The following is a 23920-nucleotide window of genomic DNA, read 5'->3' as shown; positions in this document are numbered from 1 at the left end:
CCGGCCCGGCTCGGTGTGAGCCGCCTCCCCTCAGCCGCGGCGCCTCCCCGCCCGGGTGGGGTCGCGCCGTGATGGCCGCCCCTTGGGGCCCGCCAAGTGCGGCCTCGGCCGGGGCCCGAGCTGGGGCCCGCGGCTGTGAGGAGGAGGAGGAGGAAGAAGAAGAAGAGGAAGAGGAGGAGGAGGAGGAGGAGGAGGAGGAGGAGGGCCTGTCCGGCCGCTTGTCTGCGGGTGGCACCCCCTGAGCCGCCGAGTGGGGGCAGAAAGTGCCCCTGACAGCCCCCGCTGAGGTTATCCTTCGTGAGGCGGTTCGCTGCGAGGCAGCTCATAAATAAAGACGTGAACCCTCACGCAGGCGTGAACTGATGGTAAAACGGCCAAAAGGAGTTGTAAGAAGTCGCTTTTTGAACCAGGTGTGGCACCCTGCCTGTGGTGGTGCCTGGCCAAATGCCCAAGTTCGTACAGGGGCTCCAATTAAACATCGCCTCTGCTTGCAGCTCCGAGGGGAAATAACCAGAAAGCCTCCCCGTGTGTTGTTCTGAGCGGCTCAGGTTAGCCATTCCAGCTTGTTGCCAATCCTTCTGAAAGTTATGTGCATATAAAAAGCGGTTTTTTGTAGGTCGTGAAGGTTCGTGTCAGTAGATTGTGTGGTAGGCTTAGCTGTTTTGTTTGTTAGCTGGGTTGTTCCCTGCAGAAGTGATATTCTGCAAATGTTAGGATTTCCAAATATATGTGCACAGGCCAAATACGTCTTTAACTGCTTTTTATTAGTAGGAATAGTAAAAGTTATAAATATCTACAGTTCATTAAGGAATAAGGCCTCCTCCCCCACAAATTCTGGAGTTTAGGAAAACTGATGCAGATGGGGTTCTGGTCTATGTCTGCGCTTTGCAGGGAGTATTGTAACATAAATAGAGGAGAAGGGTATGAACATTTGATACTTGGGAATATTCCTGTGTCTCGCAGTATTCCTCTCTCTTGCTGTGCAAGCACTGCTGCTACAGAAGGAATGAGCAGTACGTTTGAGCTACTCGCTTGTTGAATCTATGCAGAAGTGCTTCTCACAATTAATTGTCGCTTCTGGCCATAGCTTCTCAAGATCTCATCACGTTTGCAGGGCAATGGTTTACCAGCCTTTACAGCACAGCATGCTTTTGTAAGTGACGCAATTATTGTTGTCTGAACTCAGTTTGTTGCCTAAGGAATGTAAAATATCTACTCAAACAGTAAAGGCATTTACGTTACAGGTGGTGGACCAGAAAAGCAAGATGAAAGTTCAGGGAAGCAGGATAAAAAGATTAGCCCTTTATCAAGGTTAGTCTCTGAGAATGTTTTCTGTAAAGTCTGTAAAATATTAAATATGTTTTAGTATACTAGCCAGAGCAGTAAACATTCCGAAGAGTGTCAGATAAATATGTTACTTCCCGAGCAGCAGCAGTAGTTAATTTTCAAACAAACATAATCTGTGTAAAAAATCGTGGGTGTGCATGCCGATGTACGCCACTGCCCTCTTATGGATGAAGTGTTTTGACTCTGCGTGGCTGCGCTAGGCTGACGCCAGGACTGAAAGGAACAGAATTCCTGTTATATTTAAGCATTCGTTCATTTCTGCTCCTGCCACAAGCAGGGAACTGCACACTTTGCACAGTTTTACACGAGGAGACCTTCCTTCTTGAAACCCTTCCGTTGTTATGTACAGTTCATTACTTAGTACCAGTTGTGCAGGGACCTAGCTGATGCAAAGGAGAGGTTGCGCAGGGCGGAGAACCATTAAAAACACAGATTTGTGGTATGAGGCCCTCCCGTTACTTGATCACCAGATTTCTACAATTATGATTTTAATTATTTTTGGTTTGTTTTTGTGAAAACTTTTTACACATTTTTGTGTATTCTGAAAGTTAGTTTTCAGGTACAAACTTTTTTCTTTTCTCTCCAGTGTATGCTGTTTCTCTTCATCGGTCAGCCACTGGATAAAGGAGAAAGTGAAGGGCAACAGGCAGAAGAGAACAGCAAAAGACAAAACGTCAGTAGCACAACTGGTAAACCTGATTTCTTATGAACATGTGTTCTCTATCCAGCGTCCTTGGGACAGTACATCCACTATGTCCTCTGTGCTTCTTCCCTTTTGCTAATGCTGTCTTGTTCTTCTGTAGGCCAACCACCCTACAGGCCTTCCCGCATCTTCAGCCCTCTCTGCCATCACAATCATATTTTTTATTCCCCTACACCCTACTGCAGTAATTCATTTTTCTGTCACATTTCCAAGTCTCCTTAGTTCTTCCTCTGTCTTAAAATGCTAGACAGCATATGCTGTGCCTGGCTCTGAGCAACATTTGACTAGTCGGGAAGTTGGCAGGCCAACAAGAAGAGATAGTGACCTCTGCTGCACCTTCTTCTGTAGTAGGGGCATTCGATTTTGCTTGTTTCTGGATATGACCACTGCTTTCCATAAAAACCTATAGAATCTTAATATCTTTACAAATGTTCTGTCAGGTTTTGCTATTGAATTACAAACAATTGGGAAGAGAGGCTGACAGATGCACTCCGTGATCATTTGCATCTAGTTTCTTAGGAAATTTGACTAAGAAATAGTATGAGATGTTTCAGAATAGGATTCCACTCGTTAGCTTGCAGATCTTTTGAAATGTGCAGACGTTTGTAAACTAACACACTAACAAGCAAAAGCACTAAATGCACTGAAGTACTGGAGTAATTGGAGGCTGAGTAGGGGATGCTCTGGCCTGAGAGAATAAACAGGTGAATATATATTTATTTGTGGATTACATCCTCAAAATCTTGAGATGGCTGCAAATCACATAATACCAAGGTAATAAGAATCACGGAACAGGGGTGTTACATCCTACCAAAAAGAAGTGTTAAACAAGACAGTGTTCTGAGGGAGTCATAGGCTGGATTTTTAATTTTTTTTGTAGGTTCAAGAATGAATGTTAACAATATTATTTCTACTGGGAAGTACAAGCATGCTTTTGTTTTAAGATCTACTTCTTCATACTAAACTGTTTTTATAGCTATTTTTTCGGAAAGGATGATGTTTCCCCATTTGTAACTTCCAGATTAGCCTATTTTTCCCATGGCACATTGATCTCAAGCACAGACCAGAAAGGTTAATCTTATTTCCTCAAAAAATGACCCCTGGAGATGCAGTGGAGATTTCTTTTCAAAGGCAAAGCTAAACTCCCAGTGACATCAATTTACTAAGAGTTTACCATTGATGCCCGTGCTGATGTTGCTGTGTTGCTGCCTTTCGTAGTAGCACATACAACACACGGTGAAACATGGCCAGCTTTCTTCAGTCTCTGGTGGCAATGGGCAAGGATGTTCTTTGATGACTCTATTCCCTTTTCATATATTTTTGGTTGGTTTTGTTTTGACAACAAGATGGCTATGCTGCAATTAGTGCTGGCTTTAAATTGCCTTGGTTACTGTGAGCGTGATTCTGACAGCAGGGAGCTTAGCGTGGTTGATATCTATCCAGGCAGTTTGCTTGCAAACTGGGTTCTGTGCTGCCCCTGCTGCACTTCAGGTGTTGTGAACTAGTCGTAACTAGATCAATGGCTTATATTTGCGAGGAGGCAGGAGAAATGGGTTGATGTGCTTTCAGTACATTTTGGCTTCTAGTTTTACAGCTTTATTCAGTATTCAACTAGGCACTTAGCTGAGAGCACAGACAATAGCTGCCTGGCTGCGTCTCAGACCTGACAAGACAGAGATGACATTTGAATTTTGATTACTTTTTAGTTTCCTGTTTCCTTGAGGAGGATGTCCTTTGTGTACAAACCGTGTTAGCTCTCTGTGACAAAGTGAAGCTGGGATCTTACCTTTGCACTTACCTTTTCTCTATTTGATGCTTTTGCAATTACTTTTAAGTCACAACGAGACAGTATGGCACAGCTACAAATACAAAAGACAAAGTGGATGTGACGTTAAAGAATATATGTATTACAGATCCTCAGTGTTCAGGTGAGCTCCGTTATCTCACAGCATTTTCCCCAGTTTAGTCATTGGAAGATACCTACTGGGCTTCTGGGTTTATGATCTGCATAGCCTAGCTACAGTATCCACTGCTGCATCTGCAGGAGAAATTCCTGTGAGGACAGAGCGTGCCAGATTCTCTTCTCAGCCCTTTCCTAGGTATCTCCCAATCTGATTCAGATCTGCTCTCCTGAAGATTCATACGTGGATCAGGATGCAGTTTAAGAATTACTGACTGACCTAGACTTTTTGGAACACTTGCGTGCTGTTTTAGTAGTTTGCTAGATTGTTAGCGAATTTTAAGCTATTAAAAAGCTATTAATTCCCCACTTGCAAAGGCTGCATACAAGTCACAGGCTAAAAATTCTTGATGAGCTGACACCCGTGTTTCATAATAGACGAGTAAGCTGACAACCATATAAATGTTTAAATAGAATTATTGTGTTAATGAGTCTAGACAGAGATCGGGCACGACTATATCAAACACCTTGAGTAATAACATGTTGGAGAGACTAAACTCCCATTTTACCGATGTTTGAGGAACATTGTGACAAATGTTTGGAGCATTCAAAGCACAAACAGATTAGATGAGTTACAGGGCCCAAACATTTTTTTTTCTTTCTAAATAGGGAAAAACATAATATGATAAAGGATATTCAATGTTCATGAAAGTTTACTTAGTCTCCATTACCACACCTTATTACATCATTACTGTAGCATCTGAAAGAAGCTGAATGTCTGGAAACTGGATGCTTGGCATGTGTATGACTTGAGTGAAAAATTGGGTATTAGACAGGAGGAGCTGGAACTGCTGAGAAGAGTCAGAGGCACTTTTGCTTGTGGACTGTACAGAGGAGGGTTTGTTGTGGGCATTGAGAGAAGGCTGTATCTGTTACATCAGGTCTACTATTCCTAAATTCTGTGTTTTATTGTATTTTATATTTCTGGAAAAGCTCCACTGTCTCTCTAAAATCCTGTGAGTCAAAGAGAGTCAGTAAGTTCCACGAATTGGAAAGGATCCACAGCATAGTGCTGTTTTATCTAGTGGGGTAGAATTAACCCTCACAGAGCAGACATCCCTGGCCAAAGCCTCAGCGGCCTACCCTCAACAAAGTGTCCTCTAAAAAGTAGCAGGCTGGAACCTCTGACTGTCTTCACATTTTCACACCAAATCTATCTTCAGAACATGCTAGTAAGCACCCCCCTCAGTCTTTCTAGATGAGAAGTTTTCAAGTCCACTTAGAGGACTGAGAGTCCCACAGGCTCTTTAAAAGGTGATTTAGAAATGTTATTTCTGTTCTCATGCCAAATAACGTGTTGTTTGAGCAACTGCACGACAACATATGAAAACTCAGACGTTTCTTCGGGTTTTAACAAACACCTAATTCTAGGTGTCTAACTCAGTTACTGCAAGGCTTCAGTGCATTTACAGAGATGTAACTCATAAAAATAGTTGTGCTTTTGTCATTAAAGCACATCTAATGACACCTGTCATTAAAGCATAAGAATTATATAGCAACAGCAAGGCTATATCCAAAATGTTGTTTGTATGTTTTTATGCTGAGTCCTGCAGTTCCTCCTACTGACCAAATCAGGACATCTGTTGGAAAACACCACACTCCCTTCACCTAGCTCTCCTCTGCAGTGAAATTTGGTCAGTCTGGATTTTGTCCCAGAACAGAGCCTTGGTGTAGCTGTGCCATACTGCCAGGCTTAGGAGCAGGGGCTTGTAAGATGCTCCAGGATAGATACGTGACATTTTTCTTCATGAAACTCTTGGGTTTTGTAGCTTGTTCGAATTCTAAATTAAGCCATTTTAGAATTTTCAGTGCTGCAATAGTTTGGTAGCTTGCCAAAAAAAAAAAATCTGATAGAGCTGTAATGCTAGTTCTTAAAAGCATGCTCAGCTAGTTTCTTCAAAAAGATTTACTTCCTTAAAATAGCATTTTCCTAATAAAAGTGCTTGCTGGGCAGAGCTATCTGACAAGCAAGTAGAATTATCAGCATGTTTACTTTTCAAACTTCTCTGCCACACTTACACAGTTCTGCCGTGATATCAAAAATACAAGTGATGCAATGGGTTTTGTAAGAGTTTGTTTATGAGGATATAAAAAATTACAGTATGTAATTTAAAATGTACTATGCACTAACAATTTAAAATGCACTAATGCTTTCATCGAAAACTAGGGAAGGCAGTGGTGTTATCCCAAGGTAAAGCAATTTTTTTTTGACTGAAGCATCCTTTTCCGGAATGTACTGTCAGATACAAAGAAAGCAGAACAAGTTATTCTTGCACTGTCTAAAAGGTGCAGAAGCTCTTTTCACAGCTTCAGATATCTGCAGTTTCTGGTATACTTCAGGAAGGATATAAGACAGAGGTTTGGATGTGCTCAGTGTACCATCCATGTACACGATTTTTGTCTGTGATGTGTTAGAAGCAAAGAGCAGGGATTTGCAATGCAGCCTGACTCTCAGGGAAAAGCCTCCTGTATGGAGCACTGGAAAAGTTTGAGTTGCACTGGGATGAAAGTAGGTGAATAAAGGGACAAGTTCCCCACTGATTTTCTGCAGTTGCTGTCATTCTGCTACCACAGTTCTTTACAAAGGGGGGAATCAAGACAAAAAAAAAATCCTTTCCTTGTTTATAATAAGATTAAGAAAGTGAGATAAATTTATGGAGTATTCATGGCAGTACTTTGGATTTCTTTTGTAAAGCTTGGGACTTGGCTTTTAAGTTGATGAAGACATTGAGACACAAAATGAATTCTCTGAGGCTTCTGGCGCTACAGGGCTATATAATCACTTTGGGATTGCCAAAGTTTTTTTTTTTGTAGATTTGTGTCACTTTCACTCCCACACATCTGGCAATGGACCTCTCTGCACTGGCTTAGTTGAAAATCTTATCTCATAGATCATTACTAGCAATAAATTCCAGCCTTTGTGCTTACTTATACTGTCCCACAGCCTAGAGTCACTGATTTTGTAGAACTAGGAATTTGGTCTGTAAAATATTTACTCACTAAAAAAAAAAAACATCCCTCAAAACCAACCCTCTAGCTCTTTCTTTGTGAAGCCAGCTCTGAAAATGTAAATCATATCAAACTGACTCTCAGGGCCAAATAAAACAGGCAGCTGGATTCCATCCATGTAGCTAAGAATCAGCCCTTAAATACTGCTTGAATATACACTTTATATGAGCTACAGTAAAACTCATTTTCGAGCATTATCTTCCCACATGTCCCAGAAAACGCACACAGCAACTCTCTGCATATGGATGTGAATGGGGCACAACAACAGGTACGTGTGCCAGAAACCTGTTAGCAAGCAGCACGCCAAATGGCTAATGCAGCTCTACCACCATTCTTCTCGAAGGTCACACCTACCCCGTAAACAAAGGATGTATTTTTAATCCATGTCACAGTCCTTAAATATAGCTAAGGCAGCTGTGGTCAAAATGGCTGTCAGCAAATGGTCTGTACGAGGTGTTTTCCTGTGTGCTAGTTCCCACTAGTCTGTGAACATTTTTCTGCTATTGCGTTCTGGAAGCATTCTTATGTATGACATTTGTTGTGCTGTTCCTTTTTTACAGGACAGCGATGCGGAGCGTGAAGGCAGAGTTCCCTCATATGTTGAAGACTGCACCTGATGATGACAAAGACCGGAAAGAGAAGCGCAGGCAAGACAAATGAGGGGAGATAATGAGTGGCATAGATGTGGTTATTTCTGCAGGATAAATTACGTGATTTGCTGGGGAGGAAGCAAAGGGATAATTCCCAGGACTAAACCACAGATCTCCAGTTTAGTGACCTATCTCCTGGAATACCCAGGACCAGGGTGAGTAATGACCAGAAACTATTGCAGAGGTGGTCTCTAGGTGTTGGGAGAAATGGTTCAGAGAAGCTGGAGATGCCAGGTACTCTGTAATATCCCTCCATTTCTGAGCATCAGATGTCAGAAGAAAAACTGGCAACTGGCAGATGATTAAACCAGAATATTCTCCAAGAGTCCTGACAATCATTCAGGAGTAACTAACTTCAGCAAAAACATGGCAGAATAAACAACCAGGATATAAGTAACTTGGAATGCCTTCCCCTTTTGTTTTCGTAGGACAGCAGGGCTTTGACTTCAGATAGTGTTGTAGTGTTACCATGTGTCATGACACATGGTTGTTTAACCAAAATGCCAGCTTTCCCAGACAATAAACCAAGAATGAACTTTAACTCACATTTTGGATTTTTTTTTTTGCACTTTCCCAACTGAATTCTCCTTCTGAACGCATGGAAGCGTGTTTATTAACCAGTCCTGATATGTATCCAAATCCACTGCCATCCAGAATGAGATTAGGGCATTACAACTGCTGCGGGAACTTCAACTCACTTCCATTGACTTTAGGAGTATTAAGTCAGAAACAATACTGTTTTAATGCCATTTTTGTATTTACTTGGCAAATACTGTTGTCAATTTAAAGATTCCCATGGGAGATGTCAAGAGGTCACTGAAATTTTCCTGGGTAAGGGAGGGAGAGTGTTTGAAACCTTGGCCTCCCTGCTGCTTCTTTCAGTGGTTTTTTTTTCATGTCATTAGTGCTGTGCTCGGCACTTTTCTCCCTGCTTCCATTAGAAGGGGGAGCGAGTGAATATAAAAATGTTAGGGAGAAATGGAGGCAAGAAACACAGAGAAGGCTTCCCTGCTGTTTTATTGGACTAATTCTAGGCGTCGGTAACAGTAAACTTTCAGTCACAGAAAGTGACTATATTGCCCAGTATATACAAAAAACTCCCAGATGCTTTCAGCTCATTTTGTTTCCAGTTCATTTTATTATTCTACACAGTCTTCTGTCCAAGGATCGCAAAACCTTCTGACCTCTTTGTTATCCTATAGCTAGGAAATACAGTTAGTTCCCTAAGGATCAAAGCGTTTGGTTTCCAGATATGAAGTACCTGCAATTTCCATGAACGTCAATGTAATTGCAAGTGAGCAGCGTATCTGTCACACACCAATAAGGCAGAAATGCAGAATCTGGGGGCAAGGAGGGGAGAAACACCCCACATCCTACAGGCCTAGTATGCAAGGCTTCTCCATTAAAGCTGAAAATGCCTGAGATGAGGTACCAAAGACAGCTCTGTAGCTGAGTTAGATGCAGCAGCTATAGGAAAAGATCCGATATGTTTCAAACTATGTGACTCCTCTAACAAGCCCCAGTGCTTTGCCATATGACAGAACAAGCAGTTTTTCAATTCCTAAATTTTTAAACTGTCAGTCCCACTAATCAGAATAACTACACGTTTCTCACAACTTTAATGGCTGCAAAAATTTTGAGAGTTTTGCCAGCAAGTGAAAACAAAACCAGTGTTTATTAAGTCCATGAAGACTTGGTTCATGCAAGAGAAATATTCTACACTACACACCTTGTGCTCCTCAGCAAGCCTGTTTCACTTGGGGTTCATACATAATTTTCTCTTACAGTCTTACACCATCCTTGACCGATGAGCTTCAGGAACTATTACGAAGTGGTCTAAATCATGCTTCCATCTGTTGTGCCCCATCCTGTTGATGGAGATTACTTTCACTGTGGCACAATAAGCAGAATGGACGATGTGCTCAGATCCTTGCCAACCGCAGCTGGGAGTCTGGTGACTTGTCTCAAACCTGCTTTCTCGTTAGTTTAATCAAAGATGCAATGCTTTGTGCCTAAGTGTGAGGGTGGGCACGTTTCATTTTTCCAGGCTTTATAATCATCAGCAAAGGAAAAGAAGAGGCAGCTGAGAACGGTAGCATCTTAACAGATCACGGTGAGATTTGGCAGAACTTAGTTGATAATCTCTTAAGCTTGCTTGAAGTTTTACTGGGAGAAGGGGGAGCTCATCACAGTGCTCATCCATGCTCCACAGCTGTATGTAGGGCCAGATACTGGCACTGGAAAATGAGTCCATTACCCATCTGAGCAGCCTAGTTAATGCAGTATCGCTGCATGGTTAACAAATGCTGTAGGCTGGGATTGAACTGTGCTCCCTTTCCCAGCTGGCAACACTTAACCCCGATGTCTGTTAAAGTCAGAATTTGCTGGAGCCTCTTCCTGGACAAACAAGATTGCCCAATGTAGAGAAAGCAATAGCGATCATCTGAGAAAAGGAAGCACTCCGGGGAATTAAGTGAATACAGTGAGTTAAGTTATTCAGGGCACTGTGGTCACTGACGTACTAAAGTCCCCAGAAGAGGATACTGTACAGTGCAATCAGGCTTTTAAAAAGCTGAAGAAAATACTGCATTAGTAATAGCTAAGAATCGCATTAGAGATGTTTTACTGCTGTGGAAAGAATTTTTCATGTATGTTTACTAATATTTAGAAGGCCTGTGTTTTTCTAATGCTTTAAGTCTTTTAAGCATGAAACACTAGAAAATACTAACATTTCTTACAATTAAAAAGGCATGAAACTATTGCCGGTGTATGTCCAGACTTATACTATAAAGAAGCTCAAATGCTATGGTAATCTTTGCTTAGAAATCTTCCCTTAGAAAATCTTCCCTTAGAAAGTTTGAAGAACAAGGCTAAAATACTCCAAACTAAAATTTAAATTCTCAAAACTAATGTCAGCAGGAAAGGATCAACTAGGTGTGCTACAATAATGGCAAATTAGTTGCATTTTACTATTGTCTTTTAGACAGCTTTATCAAGAGTTGTTACAGCTTAATACAGAGTTTAAAGAAACTATGACAGCTAGAGCAGTTTATAAAAAGGAGACTGTCTGACTTCAGCAATGATCGTGTTAAGATATAGCCCTACAATAGAGAGAGCTGTTGCTAATTATTAATATGTCAAGTTTTCTGTCTTTTCTATATCCCTGCGAAGTCAATCAGTTATTCAGAAGAAGGCTATGTGCCTCACTTTTTAAAAACTACTCTGATAAAATTTAAAATAATTCTAGCAGAAGTAAACCAACCAGCAATAAGCACTGTTGACTGCTGATGGGGAAACTGAGAGAAGGAAAAAATAGCACCCCTGAAGTACTGCTGGAGATTTAAAATTTTATCAAGAAAGCTAGAACTGCAGAATCTTTGCCTAAAATTCGAATTACAAGTTTTATTCCATATTCAGGAAACAGCAAAAATGCCTGCTTCATCCCTTCCCCTACAGGAGAGATTACCGTTAGGACTGTTTGTAGGATACAGCAAAAAATAGGGTATGTCAAGGACCCGATTATCATTCCATTATACTCAGTGCACATCTGCATCAGCTCGAGCCACAATGCTATTTAAAACTGAGCTTTATTTTCTCCTAGCTGACAATAGTCCCTAAGAGAACATCCATCAGCCAAGCAAAAGTGAGTCATGCAACACCCCAGCCTCACATTTGATTCAGTCCACCTCAGGGGTGACTTGTGAAACAACTGTCACCGCCATCCTGAGGCTTAGCAAACACTGCCTCGCGGGAGTCTTCCCACTGTGCAATCCACCTGGTTGGGGCTGTTGGGCAACTAAGGTGAAAAAAAAAACTCTCTGAGCCTTCGGTTCTGTAAGTTTTAAAACTACGTAGTTACAAATTAAGTTAATGGAATTAGCTAAATCACATCTTGATTTAAAAATGTCCTGGAAATAAAACCTGGAAGAGTGCACCAGATCACAGGTGCTGAAGGCAAACAATTTAGCAGCAGCAGCCAAACTCCTATATATGCATATCACAAGTAACTACAAATTAATATGTCTTTATGGAAGCAATTCAATTAAGGTTTTAGTTGCTGAAGAAGTGTTTTTAAGACTCTTGCACAAGCCAAGCATTCAAATTGATACTATTTGAACTGACGAACTCATCAGCTCAACTGGAAAACATATCAACTTGGCAAGGCATTTGAAGTGCATATTGCATTAACACACATTTAATTTACAGGAAGAAGCTCTTTATGGATTTAAAAAACAGTATTTACATTCTGCAAATTGCTTCATCTCAACTGCTATGATAAAAATAGCAAAAACAAGTGTTCTAGAAATGGTAACAACCAGATTTTATTTTATGCTAAATCTTAGTCTACACGGCTCATGAATAAACAAGTTAAAATGAAAACTGAGAAAGCACACAATTCCTTGAATGGGAAGAAAGAAGTTTAAAAGGATTGAAAACCAAATTTCTGTTTGTCTTTGGTTTATCACTGCTAGCAAAATTAATTAGAGCCTGGTTTCATTTGAGAGTCGATGAGGTGCTTTTAGCGGAGAAAAGCGTCAGTTAGAAATGTAGGCAGGGGCACACATTGCTCTCTGGCTGAGGGGAAGATTGGCACCATATCCAAGCACACACAAGATCATAACTGTGCTAAAAATGGCACATTTTGTTTTATTCAAAATTCCATAGAGTCATTAGGGGAAGCTGGGCATACCGGGCCCTTCTCCTCTTCTCCCAGGAAAATGTTTGCAAGGATTTCATGTTGGATGCAAGTGGTGAAGGTGTGCTCTATCTATAGGATTCTACCTAGCTGAGTAACCTCTTTCTGCCTGTTTCCCTGTATTTTTGATTTGTCAGTAAGTAGTTTGTGAACAGCAATGTGTTTATTTTAAACCACTGAAGATCTTTATTTATGTGTAGAGGCTTCAGAAGATGGCATTGTACCAGGAAATACTTGTAAATTCTAGGATGTAGATGTAAGATCATTTCCACATTGATTCTGATTTACCCTCTACCAACTTCAGGACCTCACCACCATCCAGCGCCAGATCACCTTGCAGCTTTCCAGGCAAAGCTGTTACAGCGCGTTAAATAGGGATTTAAAATTTCAGCTAAAAGCATTACTTCAGCAGACAAACTTATTTACTGTGTCAATTTAAAATTCAGTCTTGGGGGATTTTCAAGGATATTCAGTATTGGTTGGCAGGTTTGAAGATTAGTCTTCTTGAAAAGCTGTGCACAATCTGTGCATATTTTTCAAATCATTAATTGATAAAAAGCTCTATGTCTATGAAGCTTGAAATCTGCAGATTACGTCCATATTTCTTACCAAAAGCAAGCCAGTAATCTGCATAAAAAATGAATGTCAACAATTATGTTATTTCCATTTAAAGGGAAGTAAACAAACTCCAACCTTTACCTTCAATAAGATTGTATTTCTTTGAGAAAATTCACTACTGTAAAGCAGAAGCATAATGAAATATACCATACTTTTGCAAGGCTAATCTGTATTCTTTGAAATTTAAGGGGTTTGGTTTTCCCTCCCCCCAAAAGGTGAAGCAAAACAGAAAAAGGAAAATAACGCATTCTTTATAAAATCTAAAGAGTGTATTTGCTAAATGTCACTATAATCAGTGGCTCCTGAGGATTATTTCACTCTGGATAATCTATTCAAAGACAACTGAAAAAAAGGGGGAAAAAAAAGGGAAGGAAAAAGAAGACAAGCAGCATAGGACAGAACCAGCACTGTTTCCAGCAATGATCATGTTTCTCATCAGACAAAGCAACAGCTGCTTATCAAGTACATATGGATATATATATATAAAAATATATCTATACATTAAAGGTAATTAAGTATTTTCGAAGTTTTCATTGTAGGTTCCCACGATACAGCTGAAATAGAATAATCTTACCTACATTCAAGAATTGGACACATTTAAAAAAACACAAAACTTTTCAGTGGGCAAAACTTTAATAATCATAACACCATAAAACAATTATACAAAAAACATGTACATATTTTAACAGTTCTAAATAATGTATATACTTGATTGCTCTTTGTGGAAAAGTTGACAGTTTTAGATTGTGACTGGTGTATTTTACAGCAGCTGAAAAAAATAGAATTTTTTCTTCAATAGGGCAGTTGGAAGTTTGACAGTTCATCTGATTTGTAACAGGCGACTTGTTTTATGGATAAGCCAATCAAGCTTTTCCACAGATAATTTGAAAATAACAACACACCTAGTGTTGGCCCTGTATAGTACTGCGTTGACAGGAGAAACAAGGAAATGTGGGTCAGAATTTTTATTTTCATTTTCTTAATTTCAGGGGTGGTAGACATCAAGCTAGTAAACGTGAGCCAAAAGATGACAAGTATTACATAGCATTTGTGCCTGTGATATTTCATACCACCACCCCTGGCTGAGGGGGCCATGAGAGTAACAGTAAGAATTTAAAAACAAACAGGAGAAAAACCACCCCTTTCAACACTGTGCTATGTTATCATTGACCTGATTGCAAAACTTGAAGAACTAAATACTTGGGGTTTTGAGAAAGAAGAAAAATACCAGAAAAGTCTTCCAGCTCCAAATTAATTTTACAATCTCAAAAAAATAAAAAAATCCAAGCACTTCAGTGACTGAAATACCAGTCTGCCTTGATTTAGAAACACCATTAAGATATTTCAGATGACACTGGTTAAAAAGTGACAGATGCCTTCAAAATACATTTTATTAAGATAAAAGCAAAGTACTCAAATTGGACCAGTAGATTAAGATGTTACTAAAATACAACCACAAGGGTCAATAAAAACGAGATTTCTTTATGTACATGTAAAGAAGGGCTACTTTAACTATAGAAGTTAACAGACCTGGTACTTCCAGAACCCAGTAATCCTTCCAATTGCTTAACCCTACCAGCCAACTGTTGATATGGCAAAAGCTCTGGTTTACATTCTAAGTCTCAGTTTTGTATCAGAACATCTATATTTATTCATCTCCTTATTTCTTTTTGAATTTGTGAGATTATAGTGTATAGTTTTTAAATTTTGAGCAATGAACACATATGCAAGTACACACAAGAGAAGTGTATAAATATCTCAGTTTAAAAGGCATGTTTTTCCTCTGTTTCATACAGTCACCGTTCTTTTTTCAGTTCTTCTTTCTCCTGCCCCATGTTACATTTTCTGCTACGATTTGTTATTCCGCTGTGCAGACTTCAAAACACTGATATGTAAGACAGCACTAAGGGAATTCCTGAGTCAGGTTTATTCATCATTATCTGCAAAAATCACAAGACAGGGAAAAGACAGGGTAAAAAGGACACAGAAGAGAAAAACAAAACAAAACAGAAACACATAACCTGGAGTTACAAAACAAATTAGAAAAAAATAAGTAAAAGTACTTGAAGAGTATGAAACTTCTGAGATAGAAGCTCCTGAACATTCTTCTGTCACTTGTCCTCTATTCACCTTTATTAGAATCATAGAATCATAGAATATCCTGAGTTGGAAGGGACCCTTAAGGATCATCAAGTCCAACTCTTGATACCGCACAGGTCTACCCAAAAGGTCTACCCAAAATTAGCATAGTTATTTTCTTTAAATAACTGAAATGTAGAATTACCTTTTCTTTACATTTTCATATGCTATTACAGATTTGTAAAATACAGAATTAGAACCAAAGCTCTTAAAAATAGCCGCTTATTAATCAACATTTCACAAGATGAAAGTCAGCTCATTTTAATAGGATTCACTCAGACCACAGCTTACAATTTGTATGCCAACATTTTCAGGAAATTGCCACTTAAGCCTTTTAGTACTACCTTTTAAATATCCTTAAAAGGCAAAATGCCAAGGAAAAGCAATTGGTAACACTCTAGTTACCGTTTTCTTCCTGTTCTCTATTGCCAGTCCTCTGGATGGTTGATTAACAAATTGCTACAATCTATCTTTCCAGTGAAATAAGCAATTGTGTCTGAAAAAAATATTTTTCAGACCATTTTCTGTCATTCTTCTATAATGCAGGATTAAAACAACATGGTACTGGTTATTCTGACTGAACAGTTCTGTATCAGTAGCGAAGAAAAGCTGGGAATATATAAACAGTAATTTATTCTAGAAATATATATATATATTTAATGATTGTGTTTTTAAAATTAGTTCTTAAGACTTTTATTCCCCAAGCATTTCTATATAAAAACCTAAGGAATCTATAATTATTTGACCCTTTATTCACTTGCTATTGCAACATACTTGTAAAAGAAATTAAAAGATGCAATCTGTTCTAACCTAGGGAGGCTCCCAGCAAAGATAAATTCTCTTCATGCATTACTAAGCCACTTGAAAACTAAGATGGATCCTATCTCCACACTGATTTCTTCTGGGAAATTACAATTATAGAATAAAGAATCGTGAAGTTTTCTTTTCTGAAGATTATTGATCCTGGTTCAACACTGTAACTCATTAAAAGTAGCTTTGGAAAGAAAAATATTTTAGCTAAGAACTCATTAATTCCTAAACAAAATCATTTTTATTTCTGAAAATTTTATTCTAGACTTCCATCTTCCCAACCTGCATAACTGTTCTACAGGAATTAAATAATTATACTCCACCTTTCACAAGTCATCTATTATTGTAGTTTACTGTACATGAACATAATGTTAAATCAGAGTAGTCAGCATGCTTAATCAAAGTTTACATTGCATTTTGTTGCAGGAATAAAATGTGTTTTGTGGATTATTTTTTTTTTTAAATCAACTCAGCTGATCAGTATAACAAAGCAGATACACGTTTTAAAAGTATATTATAACCTTTGTATATAACCAAGAACAAACATAAGACAACCCATAATGGCCAGGATACAGTGAGATTACCTTCCTGGTAGGCTCCATCTGCCATGACTAGGTGAAGTATTTTGGCATACAGGTGCTTGTGTTCATTTCCCAAAATAGTTTGAACTATGGTTGAACACGTATCAATATTTTCATCTTCATCTTCATGTATAGCCTAGGAGAAAGGACAATCTATGAGGCCAAGCTTAAAATGGGTTTACAATTAAATAGTTCAAACTTATTAAATGCAGTCTATTGTTAAATCCAAAGCTTTCCTCTTTAATCCACAAGCATGGAATTTTCTATGTTAATATTTTAGTACATTGAAACAGAATAAAAGACTAAAAGAAATAAGCATTAATTTTAGTCACACAGTGCAATTAGTTACTGGCACAGCTCTAAATACATTTATCTTGTTTCCTAAAACATTTTCCACTTCAGCTTATTCCACAAACCTTTATTTTATCATAAACTTCAATGAATTTCTCAAAGCCTATTTCCTGCTCCAGGTTATATCTCAGCTCTTCCAAATGGCTGAATACGCTATCACATTCTTCACATTCACTGGTAATTTCTCCATCGCTATTATCTGTAAAGGAAAAACAAAAAAAGACAGTTAAAGAGACCACCAACATCAGAAAATTCAATTTTCCTTCAGTCTTCATGTTGTTGTCTGAATTTGACATCCACACAACCACTAAATCTAGTAAAAGCTGCTAAGCTCAGGAGCACGAAATGATGGAGGGCAGATGTTCTGAAAAACCTGCAATGAAATTGGGACAGTCCATGTCTTGACAGCCATTAAATACTGAATCCCAAGTGGGAAGCATCTAGCCAGCTCCTCTAAAACTCCACTGGTAGTGAGTGTCCTGGTTTTGACTGGGATAGAGTTAATTTTATTCACTGTAGCTGGTATGGTGCGTAGAGCTTTTGCTTTACATAGTAAAATGTCTTTTATCTCAAGCCACAGGTTCTTGCGCTTTTACCTTTCCAATTCTCACCCCCATCCTCTGCACTGGAGGGGTAGTAAGCAAGCAGCTCTGTGGTGCTGAGCTGCCTACTGGGGTTAAACCATAACAGATGGTTAGTCATAAGGGTATTCATACTGAATGAAATAAGGTAGTGGCCTCAAAGCAGGTTTTTATCTACCAAAACAATGTCGGAATTCAATATAACCATTCTATATAACCATTTTTAAGGTGGAACTGATGTAGGTAGGGTTCTGTGGCTGTCCTGTCCCGCTCTAGGAACTCCTTAAGAAAGCAGATGTCTTCTACCAGAAAATAAGGGTGTGCGTATTTAGAATCGTTTATTTAATTTCTGCACTGACATTCATCTTGTTCCATGAAGCAAGTCTAGAATAAACACAGTATTAATTTAGCTACAAAGTTCTTTCTTCATTTGTCTATGAATGAGCGCATCTCCGTTGCGTAGCAAATTCAGTGTGCCTATTTGTGCGGTAAGATGTGAGAGAAAAAATCAAGACGATTTTGTGTACACGCTACAGAAAGAAACTAATGCTTACAAACAGGTTTATAGGAGTCAAATATCAGGTAAGTTTAAGAAAATGAGATCTACTTAACGATACGAGGTAGAATTCCTATATAAAATCCTATTAGCAAATATGTTATAAAATGCAAACTGCTTTTGCCCAAGAAAAATATGTCCTCAATAAACATTTAAATTATGAGAGGATTTATCTACATAGGAGGAAAAAGGCAACTTTTTAGATATTGGAGCTTACATTATCAAATCTTTACTAAAACTAACAAACCCAACAAACAAACTAGTAACACAGTATTACCTGACAGGTCACAGACTTCATGGCTCAGTTTTCAAGCTACCACTTTAAATTCCTGATTGTGACTAAAGAAAACTATAATCCTGACCAAATTGTATCCCTAATTCAAGTATGAATAATCACATCAATAACAAATTATTATTGAAGCCAAAAGGAAAATTTGTGTATGAGTTCAAAACCCATTAACTGATTTCTAATACTGTATTTAACTTAAGCATCTTGACCAGATTTGATTTCAAGTTCTATCTGTTCCCCTAAAGTTCTGAAGTTCTTTCCCCCTCAATAAAGCCGCCTGCAATTCTTGTGAAATGTCATGAATCTAGAAGTTGGGACACTGACATCAAATACCATAACGCTTGCGACAACAACCACCACCACAGAACAGATGGCATTGTATTTTACCACTGTATAATATCAGCATTCTCAAAAAATGAAGGAAAATGGTATTAACTAAGTTTATTTTATTTTAAAGTACTTCCTAAAATGTATTATATAGATAATATCTTAGAGGAATATTCATAGATTTTCTGTTTGAATGTTGTTGTTAATAAACCAAACTGACACAAGCTATGGCTTAGATTAATTATTGGCTTTATACATCTTTTTATACCTCTGTTTCTAAATGCACCTTATTTTAAAGCAGTACTAAAATACTTAAACTTCAACCAGAATTTAAAAAACAGAACAGAAATTTCAGTACGCCATTGTGTATCGCTAATGCAGACCACTACAAGCAGTGATAAGGTTTTCTCTCTTTTTTAGTTTAATTGCATTAATAGCTATTTTGGGCTGAGGACAAGGTTAATGATTTCATGTTCCTTTTGATTCCCTATTAAATTACTTAATTGTAAACTGGATCCCAGATAATCCAGTCATGTCAGTTGCTCTTTCTTTTTCACTCTTACATTGCAGTCATGAATTATTCAAAAAATAGGATGTGCAGAAAGTCTTTGATCTTCGTTGAAGACAAGTTTTAGGCAAGTAGTGAAAAAATGATTTATGATCAGTGCCTAACAAAGACCAACCATTTATCTGCAGCATGAATGTTGGTTAGATGTTGACCTTAACATTCAGAAAAATCTATATATTGTCTGTTTTTTTAAACTTCTGTATAAAAGCTATTAATTATGGCTTTATTTCATTATAAGTATAAAAATCCAAAAAACGTCTTCTGTGTTTGTCTTGTTAATATCAATAAATAGCTTATAAAACAGGTATTACAGAAATTATACCTGACTGCCATTCTTCATTAAGTGCACTTTCGCTGCTGGGGTTATTTTCATCTCCTTCATCCAGCTCTGTACCATTTGTTATGCATTGGATGACATTGGCCTTTAAAGTAGACTCTTCCTCTTCACTTAATTCCTCACTAGGCTGCTCCCTAAGTAATTGCTCCATTGAGGCCCGGAGTTCCTGCAGATCTGTATCTGCCTCCCCAGACATGCTAGAAGAAAGTGACAAAGATTACGTAAGTAATACTTTACCAGACAAACTCTGTAGAAAGAGTTGTCTGCTTTTGTTAAACCAACAAACTGGAAAGCCAGTGTAGGAAAAAAAAGAGACAAGCATTTGCATATACAAGGCTAATTCTTTTCCTATGGCCAGTAGCCTAATAAAGGAAATCAGCACTTCCTGTAGATTTTATGTCCTCAGTCCAACGGAGTAGCAAAGGAGTAGCACAGGAACATAAATGAGGATTATATGGTCAAAACAAAAGTAATTTTTGTAATAACACTGCTGATACGTAGGTACGAGTTATATATCACAACCCCTAGCCTTAATAAGTTTCAGGTATCCAGTTCTAAGACAGCGTGAAACTGATTGTAACTGGTAATCCCTTGAATAGAAGAAGCCAAATATTCTCCTAAGTGTTACACTTAATAACACAACTGAAAAAGCAACTAGGCATGGTTTGGATACAAGGACACACAAGCTTAAATTGTAGCAACAGGAAAGATAATGGTATTGTCTTGTTTCTAAGTTGCATTGAACAAATGAAGAAAATTTAGGATGAGGAAACAAAGGACAAGTAACAGCTTGGTTTTAGAGTACCTGGATGTGAACCAACATTTACACACTATAAGGAAATGCTGAAAAGAAATGAGAACTAGAACAAAGATTAAAATGTCTGGAGCAAAAATAGATCTATACCTCATCAGAAAAGATAGACCAGATGATTTTAATCTCTGCAAACTATCCAAGCATCAAGTAATAGTGAAGACCCCAGGGTCAGATTTTGAGGCCTCTGGAAGAATTTGGGGGAATTTAAGGACATCCTAATACAACAGCAAGAACAAAAGATAAGCAGAGATTCCCAGAACATAAAAATAAAGGATATATTAAAGAAATTATGATTTCTGTAAGAGTGGTGACCATCAGCTTTGATCATTTTCAGGGGAATACAAGAAGAAGCAGGAAAAACAAGAATAAACAGGACATACCATTAGCTTCACAGTTCTCTGAACAAAACTGAGAGTGAATGGTGATTCAAAACAAACTTGCAATACAGGATTTTTAAGATTTGTCTTAAAATTCCATTCTGGCGTACAGTGTATAATGATGTCTAACCAAAAATATTCTTGATATAAGGTGCTTCTTGAAATACTTGATAATCATATTATACTCACTTATCCTCAGAATCAGAGGGTCCTTCTTTGGCTTGTTCATCTTCTGTATCATCTATTTCGAGATTATGTTGATGCTGTACATCTGCTACACTGGGAACATCAACTAACGTTCTGTACAGTTTGTAAAGATCCGGAAGCGAACACGTTCTCAACATCTGCAAAGGTAAAAGAAAGCATCATGTTTAGTTACAATAAAACAAACAAAAAACCAAACCAAACAAACAAAAAAACCAGTCTGAGGTTACAAGTTGCTTTAAAATCTGAAATGAAAAAGGATGAAAAATCAGAGTCAATTTAAAAATAAAGATGTGTCCAGCACAGATGCTTGTACGTACTGAAAGCTTGACATCTTGAATTTTGCCTGTCAGCTAAATGGAAATTATTCCTTCTACCTTTACAGGTTACAGTGACTGAAAAGTTTAAGGAACATAAACTGACATATAGATTCTGTTTTTCTGCAGATTTTTTCATTATCTTGAAGACTGTTTAAAGAAAAGGAACCTTGTAGTAGATAATATATATGCAATTAACATACATACGTGGTAAGCAATCACTTAAAACACTGCTTAGAACCATTGTGAGTAGCTGACAAAAGGAGTATTTTTTAAAATTACAGCTGATATTTCTCAAGGTTGGTCACTGAAAACAGTTTTCTTTGTGGCATATTTCAGGGCAGTTCCATAGTATTAGAAGCAAGCTTAAAACACTAATTTGTTGCAGGGGAAATATGTTCAAAGCAACATTGAAACAAAGACACCTTGTTTGCTCATTGATCTACCCATCTCTCTTAAGAAGTCTAAGAACCCCAAAAGAATACTAAACATTCACCACTGTAATAAGAACCTAGATCTAATCTGCACTAAGAAGTTTTGCCAATAAACATTACCTTCCTTCAACATAGCTCTGAATACATCCACGTTCAGTATTTGCTGCTAGTAAAAAGCCCTGAATTACTTCCTCAGAACTGTTCTCTGCTGCAATTTATACCTACTCAGTGTAGTAATACAGATGCTCTAATATCAAACCTCTGTCAGCACGTGCCAGAATATTATTGACATCACAACAGTTACCACTCTTTTTGACCACAGCTGCCAAAGGGAAGGAACAATTAGAAGACTGAATTTGCCCCATCGTTTGAAAGCTTCCAGGTGTTCTGAAAATGCCTCTTTTCCTATTAACCTACCCCTGTTAGAGTTAGTGTCCTAGCTGTAGACAGGCCTGCATGCTATCTGCCCTGCACCCTGCTAAAGGTTTTATTAGCATCTGAGGATGACCTGCAGCAGGGGTATAGTTGGGGAATTCCTAAAAGTTACATTTACAGTCATCGCAAAGAAGTTCTGAACTTCCCCTTGTTGCAGTCAAATGAGAAAAAGGAATTTATTGCTCTATTTTGTTTTCAGCAAGTCTACTGCAGCAATAATAGAAAAATATCTGCTGCTTTTCTCCAAATTCTCTGCTATTATGTAGAGCTCATCTGGTACTACATTAACAATTCTGACACTTATGGCCAAAACACATGCCAAATATGCAGCAACATGACACACTGAGATGGGTCATAATGATACACTGAAAAGCTTCATTATAAAGCTTATCCACTACTCTCTAAGTTTGATAAGGGTACAAAGACTGTTCGTTCTGCACCTAATGAGAAGTTAACTTTTCTGTATCATCTAACTGCCAGATACCCTGCTTCATAAGCTAGGGATTTTAATGACAGACTAACTCTTGAGGAATCACAGTAAGATTCATAAACCCATTTATGTGAATATATAAATCTGTGAAAATCACCTCTTTGTAGCTTGTCAAGAAACTTTATTTTTCTAAAGATGCAAATACCGCTGTCCCTGATATGATTCCCAGAAATTCATCAGCAAATAGGTGTTTTTCAATATTTGATTAATCAAGTAGTGGAACTTCTGTTCATGCACTCACAATAATGTGAGTCAAAAGCAGCGCTCTTATTTATCAGGCATTCCAACAACAGGAAGATCCTTTACTTTGTATTGACTGAATACAATGCAGGTGTGGAAATTTCCAGAGAACTGTCACCCATGTTTCTGCAAAAAGCACCTCTTCTATTTCACACTTTGCACTTCAGAACCTTGGCAAGTATTGCGCATAGTCCTGGAAGTCTGTTTCATCTAGTAGTTCCACAACTATTATTAAAATATTTTTAATTCATTTCATAACCACATTCCACCACCCAATGCTCATTTTACAAACTGCGTAACCCTGTTGCCAGCAATGATGAAATACCTTTGCTGCTCTGTTCAGCACTTACGTATACGATGGCAAAGTAGTACTAAGTTTGCAAAATTGTGCAAAAGGGATAAAGAAGGCATAGGTTAGCAATTTTCCTCAAGAACTGTCTCAGTTGTATTAGAAAAGTGGTGGCATTCCTCCATAACCACTTTGGACAAAGAATTCTGAAGAGTGAAACCAGAGACTCACAATGCTATGTGAGTCTGGCTCATATAATGAGCACAATGCAGTCATATTGCATGGCAGATGTGATTAGACAAATACAAACATCTGCTTAAACTGTTATGCCATCTGCTCTAGCCTCGTGAAGCCTCAATAAGAAAATCAGAAAAGCAAACGTTACTATAGAAATAAAGGTATTCTTTTTTTTTAACTTGCCTTTGGGTTGTTTGCATCAAACAGCCCTGTAGAAAGTCCAATCAACAATGAACTTTTGCCTTTATTTTTTGCTGGTGATACGGAATGTGAACAAGGCACAAAAGGCTCTTCCTGTGAAGACTGAGCTGACAGAACCGGTGAGGCTGTTGGTACAGCTGGGGACTGCATTACCCTCTGGAATAATGGTTCAGGCTGCAGTGAGTCACTGGAACAAGTTTCTGATGTGGTACACAAAAATCGAATACAAATTTAATTTACACAAATTGATTTAAAACCACAAGCTCTTAAGCAAAAAGTAACTAAACTGAGAAAAACTAATTTCTGTTGCACATTTGAAGGAGAAAATAGATCACACTCTAAGAGTATGAAAATCTGTTT

The 23920-nt window shown here is 38.2% G+C and overlaps 2 protein-coding genes across 12 annotated transcripts in view; one reads left to right on the top strand and one right to left on the bottom strand.

Annotated features, from left to right (window-relative positions):
- Window positions 1-138: 138 nt before the first annotated feature.
- Window positions 139-14899, top strand: LOC308193912 (uncharacterized protein). Of its 11 annotated transcripts, none has more exons than XM_080589060.1 (6): window positions 769-1013; window positions 1088-1153; window positions 1245-1311; window positions 1934-2020; window positions 7580-7666; window positions 9457-14899. In XM_080589060.1, exons 1-6 carry the CDS (start codon window positions 854-856, stop codon window positions 9542-9544), a joined length of 555 nt encoding a protein of 184 aa, XP_080445186.1. In that variant the 5' UTR covers window positions 769-853; the 3' UTR covers window positions 9545-14899. The 11 variants fall into 11 exon arrangements, 4 of the variants coding, with proteins under 4 accessions (XP_080445188.1, XP_080445186.1, XP_080445185.1 ...); XM_080589059.1 differs by having other exon boundaries at window positions 1230-1311; XM_080589061.1 differs by having other exon boundaries at window positions 1230-1311; window positions 1934-2036.
- NEK1 (NIMA related kinase 1) overlaps window positions 13598-23920 on the bottom strand; it is a 44107-nt gene continuing 33784 nt past the window's right edge. Inside the window, 6 exon segments of the mRNA XM_080589029.1 lie at window positions 13598-14923; window positions 16517-16649; window positions 16930-17063; window positions 19508-19719; window positions 20903-21057; window positions 23543-23760. Coding sequence (XP_080445155.1) covers window positions 14910-14923; window positions 16517-16649; window positions 16930-17063; window positions 19508-19719; window positions 20903-21057; window positions 23543-23760 — 866 coding nt within the window. The 3' untranslated portion in view covers window positions 13598-14909.

Source organism: Anser brachyrhynchus (genome assembly GCF_964034855.1).
Source record: "Anser brachyrhynchus genome assembly, chromosome: 4".
NCBI classification, from domain to species: domain Eukaryota; kingdom Metazoa; phylum Chordata; class Aves; order Anseriformes; family Anatidae; genus Anser; species Anser brachyrhynchus.
Note: the sequence above shows the minus strand (reverse complement) of the source record. Positions and strands in the feature narration are given on the sequence as shown.